The 17,021-nt window shown below is 44.5% G+C and overlaps 1 protein-coding gene across 5 annotated transcripts in view; it reads right to left on the bottom strand.

The window, feature by feature from the left end:
• LOC147031204 (N-chimaerin-like) overlaps nt 1–17,021 on the bottom strand; it is a 118,031-nt gene that overhangs the window by 12,171 nt on the left and 88,839 nt on the right. For all 5 annotated transcript variants that reach the window (XM_085876035.1, XM_085876032.1, XM_085876034.1 and 2 more), the window contains 2 exons: nt 4,181–4,318; nt 1,389–1,494 (listed from right to left, as the gene is read on the bottom strand). In XM_085876035.1, the coding sequence (XP_085732161.1) occupies nt 1,389–1,494; nt 4,181–4,318 (244 nt within the window). The remainder of the gene's footprint in view (nt 1–1,388; nt 1,495–4,180; nt 4,319–17,021) is intronic.

Genomic DNA, 17,021 nt, shown 5'->3' with positions numbered 1-17,021 from the left:
GGATCGTCGATGGACTGCAATCTTCAAGTCTCACTATAAATGTTCAATTGGGTTCAAATCAGGACTTTGACTGTGACACTCAAGAACATTTATTTTATTCTTATTCAACCACTCCAGTGTGGGTTTAGTTTCATGCTTCAGATCATTGTCATTAATCTGAAACTGGGAAGGACATTCACATTTCAGTATATTCATGGCTGACTCAAGCAAGTTTTCATCAAGGATTCTCCTGTACTTTACACCGTCCATTGTCCCTTATATCCTGACAAGCTTGCCAGTCCCTGCTCATGAAAAGCAGCCCCATAACGTGATGATGCCACCACCATGCTTGACAGTAGGATGGTGTCGACAGGATGATGTGCAGTGTTTGGCTTGAGCCAGATGTAATGCTTTGAATTTACACCAAAAAGTTAAATTCTTGTCTCGTCTGACCACAAAACCTTTCTCCACATGTCTGCAGTATCAATAAGATACTTTTTCACAAACTCCATACAAGATTTTAGATGCATCTTTTTAAGTAATGGCTTCTTTCTTGCCACCTGTCCAGTGTCCATGGAGGCCAGCTGTGTAAAGGGAACGGGATATTGGTGATTGATGAATACTGACCACCATCGTGGATATACAGCCTTGCAGATCTTTCAAAGTCATTGTTGGATTTACAGTGACATCCCAAAGCAGTTTCCTGCTTTCCTGGCTGCTGAATTTGGATGGATGACCTGACCTGGGTTGAGTCTGGATGGTATGTTACATCTTCCACTTTTTAATGATGGATTTCATCATACTAATTGGGATAATGAGTGACTGTGAAATAATCTTATACCCCTCTCATGAACGGTGCTTCTCCACCACTTTATGTCTGACTTCGTTGGAAAGCTCCTTGGTCTTCATGTTTACCTTGTTGGTGACCAAGTGAGTTGTGCAGAAAATCTCCTTTGATAAGTGGGGGAGATTAATTTTTAAAGTTAAACAACCAATTACATACACGTGAAACCTATTACACTTACTTTGTAACCTTTCAAACAAATAATTTTCTCCTGAAGTGATTTCGGCTAAATTAGGGTCAAGGGTTTCAATACTTATGTAACTGTGAACCATCTGATTATTTCTGTTAATCAAACTTATTCACATTTTATCTGCATTGTTTAGTATTATCAGTTTGGAGTAGTTTGTGAAGACAATATATTAAGTTTGATTTGAAAGCATCATAAAATAATCTCAGATGGCTTTAAAATATGAAAACTTGGGGGGGGAGGGGGGTGAATACTTTTGCAGACCACTGTACTTAGTAACAGTACAGGACATGGTTAAAAACTGTACAAGCAATTCCCAAATGTGTGATTATATGGTACACCATATGCTCTGAGAGTTTGTCATCGGAGGAGACATACCGTTTGAGGTGTGACATGAGGAAGCGCAGCGTCTCATAGTGTGCCAGAGGAAGCAGTTTGAGGGCTTCATGAATGGCTTCCAGTCTCTCATCTGAGTCAGAGATTTCTGAGAACACCATGCAAGAAATACAATGGGAGAGTGAGAATTTTGACGATACCTCCACAACCTGAACCATTAGTCATTAGACCATATTCAGCTCAAAAAGAAATGGAAAAAACCAGAATATCTTACAACTTTGGTTCACATTTTAGATGACACTACTCAAGTTTACCTGATGAACCATCTTGAAATGTAACCACACTTGGTTAAAGATCAAATTATGGCTTCTCATCCAAGTGGAAATTCTAATCAGAATCTGTCCGATCACTTGTGAAATTCCAGCACAAGTGTCGAAATGAATCTTTTCGATCAGTGATACAATTAGTTTATTTCTATAACAGTGTGTACTGTATTCAAATAAGTTATGATGGTGAACTAAAATCATGACTTGAACATCTGTATCAAACATTCTCTCAAAATCTCTCCATAAAATCCCTCACACTCTTCTCTTCTGCTCACTTGAGGTCTTTCACCACCACCCTGTGATGCCTCAACTTCAATGGAAGTCTTCAGGGAGTGGCTCACTCGCAGAAGAACCTAATTTTGACCGAGCTGAATATTCCACACTCATTCATTCTCTCACATGAGGGTTGGATGAGCCTCTCCTCAGCTCCAGACAAACTCTTCATGAGGTACTCCTGCAAGGACCTTGTTCTGCTTCTGCATCAGTTCACTCATCGATTACAGCTATTATCCTTTCCTTCTTCTATATTGTGGCATACAGAGACAGGAGCTCTGGTATACAGAGAGCAAGAAAATTTCCTTTACACTTTTACATGCCACAGGGGTCAAATCAAGAATGTAGCAATAATAGGGTAACCAAAGTCCAAAAATCAGTCCCACCCAAGGGGTGATGAACTGTTCTTCCAAGGATGCAGACCTCTTGCACTGAAGAAGGGTTTACACTGTAAAATTACTGATGGTCAACTGTGATACCTCTCAAGGATGTGTGTGTGTGTATATATATATATATGTGTGTGTGTGTGTGTGTGTGTGTGTGTGTGTGTGTGTGTGTGTGTGTGTGTGTGTGTGTGTGTGTGTGTGTGTGTGTGTGTGTGTGTGTGTGTGTGTGTGTGTGTGTGTGTACGCTCCTGTTTCCTTCCTTCACAAGGGATGGCATCTCCAAGGTGGCCTGAAAGTCGTTTTCCCCGTGCTTAATTTCTCACACCCCTCTCCGTCCCTCTCCCCCCTCAACCCCTTCCCTCCGCTCAACCCTCCCCCTTCATGACATGCAGCAACACTGACACTGAAGCAGGAATTAGTAGGAAGTTAGATGGTTTGGGAGGAAGGAAGTTCATATCATGCAGTCTACGAAGGAAGTCAATAAGAAGGAAGTTAGACCAGATTCAACGACTCCAGATGACTGACTCTTCATGAGCTTCATCAAGGAGAAAGTGTCGACAAACCGGTCCCGGATGATTGAACAATTGTGCGTTGCATTCATGGCCTCCTTCACACAAGTGACTCCACAAATGCTCCACAACATGTATTCGAGGACTTGGCGAAGAATTCAGCGGTGCAAGGAGAATGATGGAGCACATACAGATACAATGACTGTTGCAATTACTGCACAAGAATGATTACTTATTGTAATTACTGCACAATAAAACCTTCATATTAAAAGTTTAAGAACGAACGCTTTACTGGAGAGGGAGGGGTAAATCAACTTTCAGGCCACAATAGATGTAGGATGTGATAAGGAAAGATTCCTGAACACCACCTTCCATTTAGACCAAGTTTCTTCAATTCACCCCACTCCTTTACAGTCCACCCCACTCCATTACAGTCCACCCCACTCCATTACAGTCCACCCCACTCCATTACAGTCCACCCCACTCCATTACAGTCCACCCCACTCCATTACAGTCCACCCCACTCCATTACAGTCCACCCCACTCCATTACAGTCCACCCCACTCCATTACAGTCCACCCCACTCCATTGCAGTCCACCCCACTCCATTGCAGTCCACCCCACTCCATTGCAGTCCACCCCACTCCATTGCAGTCCACCCCACTCCATTGCAGTCCACCCCACTCCATTGCAGTCCACCCCACTCCATTGCAGTCCACCCCACTCCATTGCAGTACACCCCACTCCATTGCAGTACACCCCACTCCATTACAGTACACCCCACTCCATTACAGTACACCCCACTCCATTACAGTACACCCCACTCCATTACAGTACACCCCACTCCATTACAGTACACCCCACTCCATTACAGTACACTCCACTCCATTACAGTACACTCCACTCCATTACAGTCCACCCAACTCCATTACAGTCCACCCAACTGCATAACAGTCCATCCCACCCAACTCCATTACAGTCCATCCCACTCCATTACAGTCCACCCAACTCCATTACAGTCCACCCAACTCCATTACAGTCCACCCAACTCCATTACAGTCCACCCAACTCCATTACAGTCCACCCAACTCCATTACAGTCCACCCCACTCCATTACAATCCATCCCACTCCATTACAAGCCATCCCACTCCATTACAAGCCATCACAAGAAATCACACTCCATTACAATCCATCCCACTCCATTACAATTATCACAAGTACCTGACCTTTCGTTGAGCAAAATAATCACAAGTAAATTTTAATTTTAATTTTTACAAACAAATTACATAATTTATTTAATAATAACACACAGTGTGCAAACATGTTTACTCAAACTCACTGGAGGCATCGATGAACTTGGGGTATGCATCGTACGTTATGAGGGGTATGGGCAAGTCTCTGAAATACAACTTCAATGCACCCGTTACAACGTTAATATCTTCGTAAACGTCAGCAGAGATGTCAGCCTTCTCTCCATCTGCAAGCAAGGTGTTGGGAAAAAAATTACACGTCATCAAAATCGAGATACCACATTACTCATACCTGCACTGTGATGAACTCCATGAACCGAGGGCGGAGTCAATGGATCACAACGTACAATCCAAATACAACGGATACACAAACATCTCATCTATACAAATACGTGTGTGTGTTTGTGTGTCTGTGCGTGCGTGCGTGCGTGTGTGTGTGTATCCTCCATAACTCCAAAACTATCAAACTTAGCAGCCTGGATCGTTGCATGCATACTGAGAAAATTCCAAGGAAGTGTAAGAGTGAATATTGGGTGTTTGGGTTAATTAAGACACCCCTTTTGAAGATAATTAACGGCCATATTTAATTATATTCTTCATCAGGCGATTCTCGGCCACCTCGCTCTCTGGGGTCTTAAGGCGTTTCCTGGGTAACCTCGCTGGGGTCTGAAGCCGCCATGTTTTTTGGCCTGCTCAACCATGTCTTGACTTGGAACAGGCCTCAAAAATTTCTCAACGATAAAGTTTTTTTTTGCCACTCTCCTCACTCATTATTGAACGCCTCTTCATCATCACCTTTATCACCCGTGATGGCATAAAAAAAAAACACGGGGTCTGGAAGGGAGTCGACATCAGGAGTTTACGGGTGGGTTGCCCCCCAACATAGGTATTTGCTTTCTTCTCCAACACTGCACGTACAATTCCAATGAAACTTTCCACCCTCTTCACCACCCGTGATGGACTAAAGTTTGTTTCTGACATTAAAAAAATTGGGGTCTCGGAGTGTCAATGGGGGAGGGGGATTGCCCCCCAAATATGCATTTGCTTTCTTCTCAGAAACTACACACACAATTCCGATGAAACTTGACCACCATCTTCACCACCCGTGATGTACTAAACGTTTGTTCACAACATTAAAAAAACTTGGAGACTAAGGGATTCTACGGAGGGGTGGGAGGTTTCCCCCCCAAAATATGTATTTGCTTTCTTATCTGTGACCACACACACAATTCCGATGAAACTTGACCACAATATTTATCAGCCATGATGTTTCAAGGTTTGTTCACGGCCTTAAAGAAAAAAAAATCTTTCTACTCTGTTACATGTTTTGTAACGTTACATATTTGAATTTACTTTCTTCTCTGTTACATATTTTGTGGGTAATCCATCCCGACCAGTGGTTGCTTGGTTATCTTATCCAGCCGCTACCAGGTGAGCGCCCAGGGGTATTGCCCCTATGTTTAATATATCTGTGAGGTTCTTTGTCATCATTCCTGTCGGTCCAGGTATCACTGGTAGAACTTTGGCATTCTTCAGCTTCCAGGATCTTCTCACTTCATTGTTGAGGTCTTCGTGTTTGGTCATTTTCTTGATTTCTGCATCGATTACTCCAAAATCATTGGTAGTAACACCTCAATCAGCAATGCCTTCTTCCCTTTTGTACCTAAGTATGATATCTGGTCGTAATGCTTTGTGTTCGATGTTCACGCTCGATGGGATCATTAGGTCATACGTGAGCGGGAAGTACTTCCATGTTTTTAGTGATTACTTTTGGTTCATGTTCCCACAAATTTTCTGGAACTGAGATAACAAAATTTTTGCACATGTGCCAGCGGATTACATTACAAACTCTGTTGTGTCGTCGTGTCTACCGCTGTTCTGACATGAGTTTCTTTTGTGTGTGTGTGTGTGTGTTCGGTCATTAAACATAACATATCATTCTCTTTACTAACCCCATCTCCACCCCTAACCTTTCTATCTTTTTTTTCTCATTCTCTCTCTCACTCTCTCTCTCTCTCCCTCACCCCTCCTCACACCCCTCCCTCCCACAGGAAAGCAACGTTTGATGAGGCGTAGCTCTCCCAACCTCCCCCACCCCCATTTCCTTGCTCTTCCTCCCTTCCTAGCTTCCTCTCCCTTCTGCCTTCTCTCTCGCCCCTCTCTCTCTCTCCTCTCTTCCTCCCTCTCCCTCCCCTCCCTCCTCTATCACCCCCCTTAATACCCCCGTCAGCAAAGCAACGGGTTGTATTTGCGAGTATTAAATAATTAAAGCTATGACTTGTGTCTTTTCATGAAGATTTGGTAAATCTCACAATTCAAACTGAAAGCATCCAGAAAGTGTTTGAAGAATAATTTAGTGACCTTCATGGAAGGGAATTGATCAAATGGATACTTACATTTGACTAAAGATTATACTGGCCTGGTAGAATAGGCTAGCGGTATGTACACCTACCTCAAAAGCTGTCTAGTCTGGGATTGAATCCTGACCCAGCTATAAACTACAATCACAGTGTTTCACATGCAGAGTGATTCATCAATGTGTGCTCCCCATTGGACGGATGCTAAACTGGATAACCTATCTGATTAGCATTAGTAGGTTGTGATTAAAGACCCCATAGTGTAAATCACGAAGCCCAGGAGGTGAATTATCACTGGCACCCTGAACAAATTACAAACTCCTGCACTCACTTGACTTGTGGGAAGGTCATGGCAAACTCAGTATTACCATTACCAAGAGACTGCTTTGGCAGCAATGGAACTCTGAAGAGCATGGTAGGAAGATGACAATGATGGCGACAAATGGTGATACAAAGTCATTACTTACAATTATTTCACAAAGAAAACCTGCTTCTACATAACAAAGAACGAAACAACACACGAGAAAATGTAGATTAAATGAGTGCAGATGGTGGAGAGGGAAGGAATGACTGCAGCCACGGTGAGGGTGGAGCGAGAGCCACCAGCGGAGAAGGTGAAGTAGCAAGTGCAGGCAGCCGTGAGGCTGGAGCGGGTGCAGGCAGCCGTGAGGCTGGAGCGGGTGCAGGCAGGCGTGAGGCTGGAGTGAGTGCCGGCAGCCGTGAGGCTGGAGTGAGTGCAGGCAGCCGTGAGGCTGGAGCGAGTGCAGGCAGCCGTGAGGCTGGAGCGAGTGAAGGCAGCCGCGAGGCTGGAGCGAGTGCAGGCAGCCACGAGGCTGGAGCGAGTGCAGGCAGTTGTGAGGCTGGAGCGAGTGCAGGCAGCCATGAAGTTGGAGCGAGTGCAGGCAGCCATGAGGCTGGAATGAGTGCAGGCAGTCGTGAGGGTGGGGTGGAGATAGATATGAATGAGGCCAGGGTGATGGACTTTATTGGCGATGAAACGAAATATGTGGAATGTAAAAATAGTGTTGTTTGTGAAGAAGAGTGTTGATCTGCATTGGCGGACAGGTAGAATGCTGAATGAGATATCCTCATCACCTTGGGACGTAAGGAGAAGCTTATGTCTTGGGTGTTAACCATTCTTCAGTACAAGAGGTCAGCATCATCCTTGCCCTCCTTGTTTCGTTGAAAGGTTAATGCCCAAAACTTCAACTGCTCCTTTCTTCCTATGCAGTTAACATAGCTCAATCAATGTCATATTGATTCCATCATTCCATACCACTAAATGTCTGTGTGTGTGTGTCAGTGTGTATCCTCCATAACTCCAAAACTATAAAACCTTGCAGCCTGAAACTTTGCAAGCATACGAAGAAAACTCAAGGAAGTGCAAGAGTGAAAAGCGGGTGATTGGGTGAATTAAAACACCCCTTTTGAAGACAATTAACGGCCATATTAAATTATATCCTTCACTGTCCTTGGCCACCTCGCTGTCTGGAGTCTTCAGGCATTTCCTGGGTAACCTCGCTGGGGTCTTCAGGCGTTTCCTGGGTAACCTCGCTGGGGTCTTCAGGCGTTTCCTGGGTAACCTCGCTGGGGTCTTCAGGCGTTTCCTGGGTAACCTCGCTGGGGTCTTCAGGCGTTTCCTGGGTAACCTCGCTGGGGTCTTCAGGCGTTTCCTGGGTAACCTCGCTGGGGTCTTCAGGCGTTTCCTGGGTAACCTCGCTGGGGTCTTCAGGCGTTTCCTGGGTAACCTTGCTGGGTCTTCAGGCGTTTCCTGGGTAACCTCGCTGGAGTCTGAAGCCGCCATGTTTTTTGACCTGCTAAACTATGCCTTGACTTGGAATAGGCCGCAACAATTTCTTCATGAAAAGTGTTTTTTTTTTTCACTTTCCTCACTCATATTATCAAATGCACGTTCATCATAGCTTCAAATCGTTGTTACATCGCCTTTCTAAGTACTATAGTTTTCGAATTAGGAGGTTAGTGGAATTTCATGTAATACATGATACAATTTTCCATGATCTACTCTCATGGACAAATTAAAGTACATCATCAAAATATTATTTCGGTTTTCAGGATCGGATATCATTCGGACCAAATAAGTGTCGAAATCTGTTGTGAAATCTGATAATTTAAAGAAATAACGAGTCATATTTAATAAGCCGATATACCTATTTACTTTAAGCAAGCAAGGCTATGATCCCTCCTTCTCTATAGATACACAATAAAATGTGAAATTTCCAAACCATGAAACTTACCTTTTTCTACTGTTTATAGAATTATATTGAATGAACAAAAATTTAGGTATGTGCCAAAATTAACCAGCTTCATTGAGCGACATAATTAAATGCATTCACTGCAAGACCTCATGCCCCATCCCCCAGAGTGATCCGTAGCATCTGACAGATCTGTGTCGATATTTTCGGAGGTTTCACAAAGTGCTCTATAGGGTATCAAAGCAAATCTGGTGAAAAACGAGCGTTTTTAAAAAAAAAGTTAGAAAGTTTGTACGGACCCGAAACCGATGTACCACGTGGGGCAAGCAGAGACGAGCAGGCAAGATGGCGGATTATCTGAAATGTTTATTTCACGGGCGATTGAACTTTGCGATGCCTCCAGGGTTGTTCTGCATTGAGCTGCAACTTTTTTGTGGATAAAGTCATGATTTGAATGAATGCATTTTATTTCATTAATTGCTGCGTGCACAGTGAAGACCGGTTTTAAAGTTAAAGGGATCCTCTACTCCAGAATATGCAACGACAGCCTGGCCAACTGATCCTTAAAAACCATTAAATTGGAGTGCTCACATGAGTGCTTAAACCACTTGCTGAACGCCTTACAGTTGATAGCGGTAACGCGCTATGTCCTTCTGAGCAAATCGTTCATTCACTGCAGACGCTTTTGCCCACCATGTCATTCAGAGCGAGTGGTTCGTGCTCCGTCACCCTGAGCGAGTGGTTCGTGCTCCGTCACCCTGAGCGAGTGGTTCATGCTCCGTCACCCTGAGCGAGTGGTTCGTGCTCCATCACCCTGAGCGAGTGGTTTGTGCTCCGTCACCCTGAGCGAGTGGTTTGTGCTCAGTCACCCTGAGCGAGTGGTTCGTGCTCAGTCACCCTGAGCGAGTGGTTCGTGCTCCGTCACCCTGAGCGAGTGGTTCGTGCTCCGTCACCGTGAGCGAGTGGTTCGTGCTCCGTCACCCTGAGCGAGTGGTTCGTGCTCCGTCACCCTGAGCGAGTGGTTCGTGCTCTGTCACCGTGAGCGAGTGGTTCGTGCTCCGTCACCCTGAGCGAGTGGTTCGTGGTCTGTCGCCCTGAGCGAGTGGTTCGTGCTCCGTCACCATGAGCGAGTGGTTCGTGCTCCGTCACCCTGAACGAGTGGTTCGTGCTCCGTCACCCTGAGTGAGTGGTTCGTGCTCCGTCACCCTGAGCGAGTGGTTCGTGCTCCGTCACCCTGAGCGAGTGGTTCGTGCTCCGTCACCCTGTGCGAGTGGTTCGTGCTCCGTCACCCTGAGCGAGTGGTTCGTGCTCCGTCACCCTGAGCGAGTGGTTCGTGCTCCGTCACCCTGAGCGAGTGGTTCGTGCTCCGTCACCCTGAGCGAGTGGTTCGTGCTCCGTCACCCTGAGCGAGTGGTTCGTGCTCCGTCACCCTGAGCGAGTGGTTCGTGCTCCGTCACCCTGAGCGAGTGGTTCGTGCTCCGTCACCCTGAGCGAGTGGTTCATGCTCCGTCACCCTGAGCGAGTGGTTCATGCTCCGTCACTCTGAGCGAGTTGTGAAATAACACCCGATATCCTCGCTGTTTGCCGTATGAACGGTTCTCTAAATTAGCGAGCCATATATTTTTTTCATTCATCACACACAGCTATTTATAAAGATTTATGTTTGTGAACAGATCCCTGAAACGTCTATATAAATGCAACGTTGTTTTTTGGTGAAAGCTATGCATGGTTTTTGTGTTGCTGCAGATATCAAATGTGTGTGTGTGTGTGTGTGTGTGTGTGTGTGTGTGTGTGTGTGTGTGTGTGTGTGTGTGTGTGTGTGTGTGTGTGTGTGTGTGTGTGTGTGTGTGTGTGTGTGTGTGTGTGTGTGTGTGTGCGTGTGTGTGTGTTCATAAAGCATCTCGCTTTCTCTCTCTCTCTGTCCCATCCTTGCTCTTCCCCTTCCCAATACAGTGCAGCACCCTCCTCCCACCTATATCTCTATCTCTCACACACTCTCCACGGTGATTTTGTCTGGAAGGTGTCAGACGTTTCCGGGTAGGGTTTGTCTCTGAACGCGTCCAAGCAGCTTTTGTGTCCGGGCGGTGCTTGTCTCTGGATGTGTGTGGGCGGTGCCCGTCTCTGGATGCGTCTGGGCAGGGCCCGTCTCTGGATGCGTCCGGCTGGTGCCTGTCTCTGAAGGCGTCGGGGCGGTGCCTGTCTCTGGATGCGTCTGGGCGGTGCTCGTCTCTGGATGCGTCTGGGCGGTGCTCGTCTCTGGATGCGTCTGGGCGGTGCTCGTCTCTGGATGCGCCTGGGCGGTGCTTGCTTCTGGATGCATCTGGGCGGTGCTCATCTCTGGATGCATCTGGGTGGTGCTCGTCTCTGGATGCATCTGGGCGGTGCTTGTTTCTGAACACGTCCGGGCGGTGGCTGTCTCTGGATGCGTCCGGGTGGTGCTCGTCTCTGGACGGGTCTGGGCGGTTCTGGTCTGTGGACGCATCCCCGGAAGTAATTAACGCTCCACCACACGTCCGCTTTCCATTCCTCTCACCTCATATTGTCTTCCCTTCCCCCTCCCTCCTCTCTCCTCTCTCGATGCTCTCCCCCCCCACCCCTTTCTCCCTCTTCCCCCCTCCCCCCTTTAGTATCCCTGTCAGCGAAGTGACAGGTGGTATTTGCGAGGAATTAAATATGAAACACAACGAAATTAGACACAGGTGGAGGCCATTTTAGCCCATCATGCCTACGCCACATCAACACCACACTAATTTATCAACACAAGATCAAAAGAAGAAAATGCAAAATGTTTTTAAATTTTATTTTAAACAAGCCGGAAGGCGACGATGGTTCGCGGGAATTATTGAGGAAGCCCTACTGTAAAAACCTATCTCTTCCATCAAAATTGACCAAATCAAATCGGATTTTTTTACATGTTGTACTTATGGACATTACACACGACTTCTATGAAATTAAATTGCGCGTAAAAAAATCGAGAGAAAACAAATCAACAAATAAAATAAATAAAAGTTAAATTGTGTGTGGCTCCGCCCACAAGGGGTGTGGGACGCCCCTCATACAAAAAGACACAACTAGACCATGATATCTAGCTTGTGTCCAAGTTTCATCAAGATCGCATTAAACGTCACGGAGCTATGCTCTGGAGAGAGTCACAAACAGACTGACAAGCCGGTAGGCGACATGGGTGGTCGCGACATAATTGCATACTAGTCATACAGTTTTTGATGGATCGGGCTGAACATTTTTGATAAAGAGGTTGATTATAGTGCGCATAAAAGCCTCAAACCCATTTTTGATTTTCGAAAAAATAATTTTTTTCGGATTTTTCTAAAATTTCAAAGTCCCGTTGCTAGGCAATATCAACGGTGCTCAAAAGCATAGAACTAGATCCTGGTATGAACCTACCTGTCAAGTTTCATCAAAATTGGTTGAATCCTCTGGCCTCCAGAGCTGTCCATTACATACAAACAAACAAACAAAAAAAATGACGGTAAATAGACACCCTATTTTTGAAGGACTACCATTTGAAAAATAAAACCTAAATCAAAAATCGGCTCGAGTAAAATTTTCTAAATATCTCGAAGTGTTTAATTCTGAAGTCTCGTTTCTCCACATTCAAAACTGTAGGACAAGTATTGAATACCATTTGGGTTCTTAAAACGCGGTTTTTCGGCCACTGCATAGCAACGGGTGGTTGCTTTGCAACGAAACTAAAACGCGCACACTCCCAGCTCATATGGCACCTGTTCGCCAAGTTTCATCGAAATCGGTTTGCTGGTTTGTGCTGTGGAGCCTCGCGTTGCAGACACACACACACACACACACACACACACACACACACACACACACACACACACACACACACACACACACACACACACACACACACACGTACTCTAGCGACCACCCAACAGACAGACAGACACAACGAAAATAGTGGTCACTGCTGGCGCCCACGAACCAATAAAGTGTTTTTTGGGGGGGTGTTTTTTGAAGTTATCGTCGTCTTTGCATCTTGAATTTGATTTTTTCCCCCCAAGGTTGGGGGCATGGGCTTGGTTCATAACCACACAACATCAACCACACAACATCAACCACACAACAACCATTGACGACAACCCCCACCAACAGCACTCTGGACACATGCACACAATCACCCATCAATGATCAAGCTACCTAAAAGTCCTGCCAACATCACTGTGAACCTCTATCTCCATAACTTCCAGGTCCCTCCATAACAAATCTTTCTAATTCTAATTTAAACTTATCAACTGTTTCTGCTGCCACACCCGTGCCAGGGAGGCCATTCCACACATTAACTACTCTCTGAGAAAAAGATCCCTCCCTTGTTACCATCTCAACTCTCCACTTCTTTACTCTCGTATCACTGTCTACTCTGTTGAATAATTCATCTGTACTTATTTTATCTTTACCTTTCATTATCTTAAACATCTCTATCATATCTCCTCGTAACCATCTCCTTTCCAGTGTACACAGCCCTGCCTCCTTTAGCCGCTCCTCATAGTTAAGTCAAGCTCGGCCCAGAATCGATCTAGTAACCCTACGCTGAACCCTCTCGATGGTATATATGTCCTTCCTGAGTTGTGTTGAGTAAAACTACACAAAATATTCTAGATGTGGCCCTCACTAAATTACTGTACAATGTTAACACCACCTAATTTGGTTTATAAATGATAAATGATATGTTTATAAATGATATATGTTTATACAACATAAAACCCTATTTGCTTTACCTGTAGCTACATGGCATTGTGCTGTCTGCTTACCTTCCATATCTATTACCACCCCCAGATCCTTCTCCTCTGTGACACGCTCCATAATTACCCCTTACATCCTGTAATTTATATTTTCATTGTTCTTCCCCATCCCCAACACCTGACACATGTTCAGGTTAAATTCCATCTGCCAATCTTTTACCCAAGCTATACAAGTATCAATACTTTCCTGAATCTGATCACCACCCCCTCTGCTATCCACCTTTCCCCTCCAAGCTTTGTGTCATCTGCAAATTTGGAAAGCTTACTCTTTACCCCATTATCCAAATCGTTGATGTAAATAATGAATACAGTCATCACCAAAAATATTGGCACCCTTGCACTTTTTACAAATAACTCTAAATTTTCTAATTTTCCAAACAATTTTCAAATAACAAATAAGTTGAAATTAACAAAAGTATTTGATCTCCACAATTAATTATTTCACTGTTAATATTACAGAACCTTTGTGTTTGATTCAGAACTTCATATATCCTTTTAAATAATAAAATAAAAATAAATGGCATTGACAAAATTATTGACACCCTCGACTTAATATTTGTCAGCACGGCCTTTGGACAAAATAACAGTAGTCAAGCACTTCCTATAGCCATGAATGAGCTTCCTACACCTCCCTACTGGTAGTTTGTCCCACTCTTCTTGTGCAAACTGCTCCAGTTCGCCCAGATTTGAACGGTGCCTTCTCCCAACTGCTGTTTTCAGATCTCTCCACAGGTGTTCAATGGGATTTACATCTAAACTCATTGCTGGCCACTTCAGAACAGTCCAGCGTTTTGTCTTGAACTATTCCTGTGTGCTTTGTGGCGTGTTTGGGTTCATTGTCCTACTGCAAGACCCATGACCTTCAACGGAGACCCGGTTTTCTGCCACTGGGTTGAACATTGTGCTCCAAAATGCCTCCTTGGTAATCTCCTGATTTCATGATGCCATGCACACACTCAAGGCACCCAGTGCCAGATGGAGCACAGCAACCCCAAAACATCCATGAACCTCCTCTATGTTTGACTGTAGGGAAGGTATTATTTTCTTTGAATGCTTCATTTTGTTTTTTATAAACATAGAGATGATGTGCTTTACCAAAAACCTCTAATTTGGTCTCATTTGTCCATGAGACATTCTCCCAGAAGGATTTTGGCTTGTTCAGGTGTGTTTTGGCAAACTCCAGTCAGGCTTTCTTATATCTCTCTCTCTCAGCAGTGGGGTCCTTCTTGGTCTCCTACCATAGAACCCCCTTTCAATGAGTTGGTGACGGATGGTGTGAGTTGAAACTGTCGTGCCTTGTGTCTAAAAGTCAGCTTTAATCTATTTGGCAGTTGATCGAGGTGCTTTCTCCACCATTCGAACAATCCCTCGCTGAAATCTTCGATCAAGTTTTCTCTTGCGGTCACGTCCAGGGAGGTTGGCCACAAGGCAATGGGCCTTAAACTATCCTGATAGCATTGTGTACAGTGGACACAGGAACATCAAGGTCTCTGTAGATGGACTTGTAGCCTTGAGATTGTCCAAGATTGGCTACAATCTTGTGTCTGACCTCCTCAGATAATTCTCTGGTTTTCTTTCTTTTCTCCATGTTCATTGCGGTTCACACAATGACACAAAACATCAGAATGACTCCTTTTCTCCATTCAAGCTGGTTGAATGAGTGATTTTTTTATATTGCAGGCACCTGCATCTCACCACAGGTGAGTTCAATTTCAAAGTAAATGAGAATCAGCTGCTTGAAATCTAATTATTTCTCACAACTTCGAAAAGGGGCGAATAATATTGTCTGGGCCATTTTAGGATTTCTGTGTGGAACAAGCTCAGATGAAGCAATTTTTTTAGCTTTTTTGTTTTTATCTACTACAAACCAAAGAAATACAGATGTGGATTCCAAAATATTTTTTAATTTCATCAATTTTCTGGAAGAAATGGTGCATTATTTGAAAAAAGTGCAAGGGTGCCAATATTTTTCGCCACAACTGTAATTATGGTCCGAGTACTGATGCCTGAGGTACCCCACGACTTACATCCCCCCAGCAAGACATCCTCCCACTCACAGCCACTCTTTGCTTCCTTCCACTAAGCCAGTTTGCAATCCAATTAGCTACCTGACCAGCCACTCCACAAGCCCTCACCTTGGCTAACAACCTCTGATGTGGTACCTTTTCAAATACCTTCTTAAAGTCTAGATATACTATGTCCACTGCCTTTCCCTCATCCACCCAATCAGACATTGCTCCATAGAACTCTAAAATATTTTTAAACAGGAACTACCTTTGGTAAACCCATGCTGACTACCTTAATTAGTTTATATTTGTTTAAATGGTTCCTCGTCTGGTCTTTAATTAATGTCTCCAACACCTTCCCCACAACTGAAGTCAAACTAACAGGTCTATAGTTTCCCAATTCTTCTCTGGACCCTTTATTAAATAATGGTGTTACATTTGCTACTCTCCAATCGTCCGGTTCCTGTCCCGACTCCAGTAAACTATTGAAAATATCTGTTAACATCCCGCTTACCTGCTCAGCCACCTCCCTCACTACTCTCGTGTGTAAATTATCTTTCTGGAGCCTTATCAACTCTTAGATTTTCTAGCTGTTCCTTTACTTCCTCCACTCCAACCTGGATCTTCTGTAAAAGCCCTTCCTCACCTCCTTGAGAGATACTTTCAGCTATTGACAATTCTCCTGACTGTTCTTGTGTAAAACTTGAAGAAAAATACCTGTTTAATAAGCCTGCATCTCACTTTCATCACTAACCACTCTCCCGGTGCTATTCCTCAATGGGCCCACACTTGTCCGAACCTGTTCTTTTCCCCTGATATACTCAATGAAAGCCTTGTTATTATGTTTAATATTCTTAGCCATGTCCTTCTCATACTCTCTTTTGGCTTGCCGAGTTATTTTCATAACTTGCCTCTGTTTACTCCAATAGTGATGCAAGTCTAACTCCAGTCCTGATGTTTTAAACCTAATAAATACCTTCTGCTTCGCCTTAATAGTGTTCCTTATCTCACTGCTCAACCAACCTGGTCTCTTTCTGTTTTTGTTTTACACCTCATTGGAATGTACTTACTCTACACTACACATTTGGTCCTTGAAGGTTTCCTGTCTCCCAATCTCCATCACCCAATTCTCTCCTCATACCCTCAAAGTTTGCATTCCTGAAATCTCATAGCCTTACCCTACTATCCTGAACTCTAACCTTCAACAGAATCTTTGCACACACAATGTTGTAGTCACTTGCTCCTAAATGCTCCCCGACCTCCACCTCCTCCACCATATTGGGATCATTACTTAAAAGGAGGTTGAATACTGCACTCACCCTCGTGGGCTTATCTACAAACTGGGTTAAAAAGCAATCCTGGAATAAAACTGGGAAATCCTCACGTGCTCTTCCCTTTCCCTGTTCCGGGACCCAATCTATCCCTGGCAAGTTAAAATCCCCCACAATCAATACTCTTCCCTTACCACATGCCCTTTTGAATTCTTCATGTTCTCCTCCTTCCTCCTCTTTCTTCACACCCAGAGTTTTTTTTTTTGTTTTTTTTTGTATACCTTGTCGAGGCTCGTATGAGAGCT

This window comes from Eptatretus burgeri, chromosome 3 (assembly GCF_056783735.1).
Source record: "Eptatretus burgeri isolate ZD-2024b chromosome 3, Ebu_testis_v1, whole genome shotgun sequence".
NCBI lineage: Eukaryota > Metazoa > Chordata > Myxini > Myxiniformes > Myxinidae > Eptatretus > Eptatretus burgeri.
Note: the sequence above shows the minus strand (reverse complement) of the source record. Positions and strands in the feature narration are given on the sequence as shown.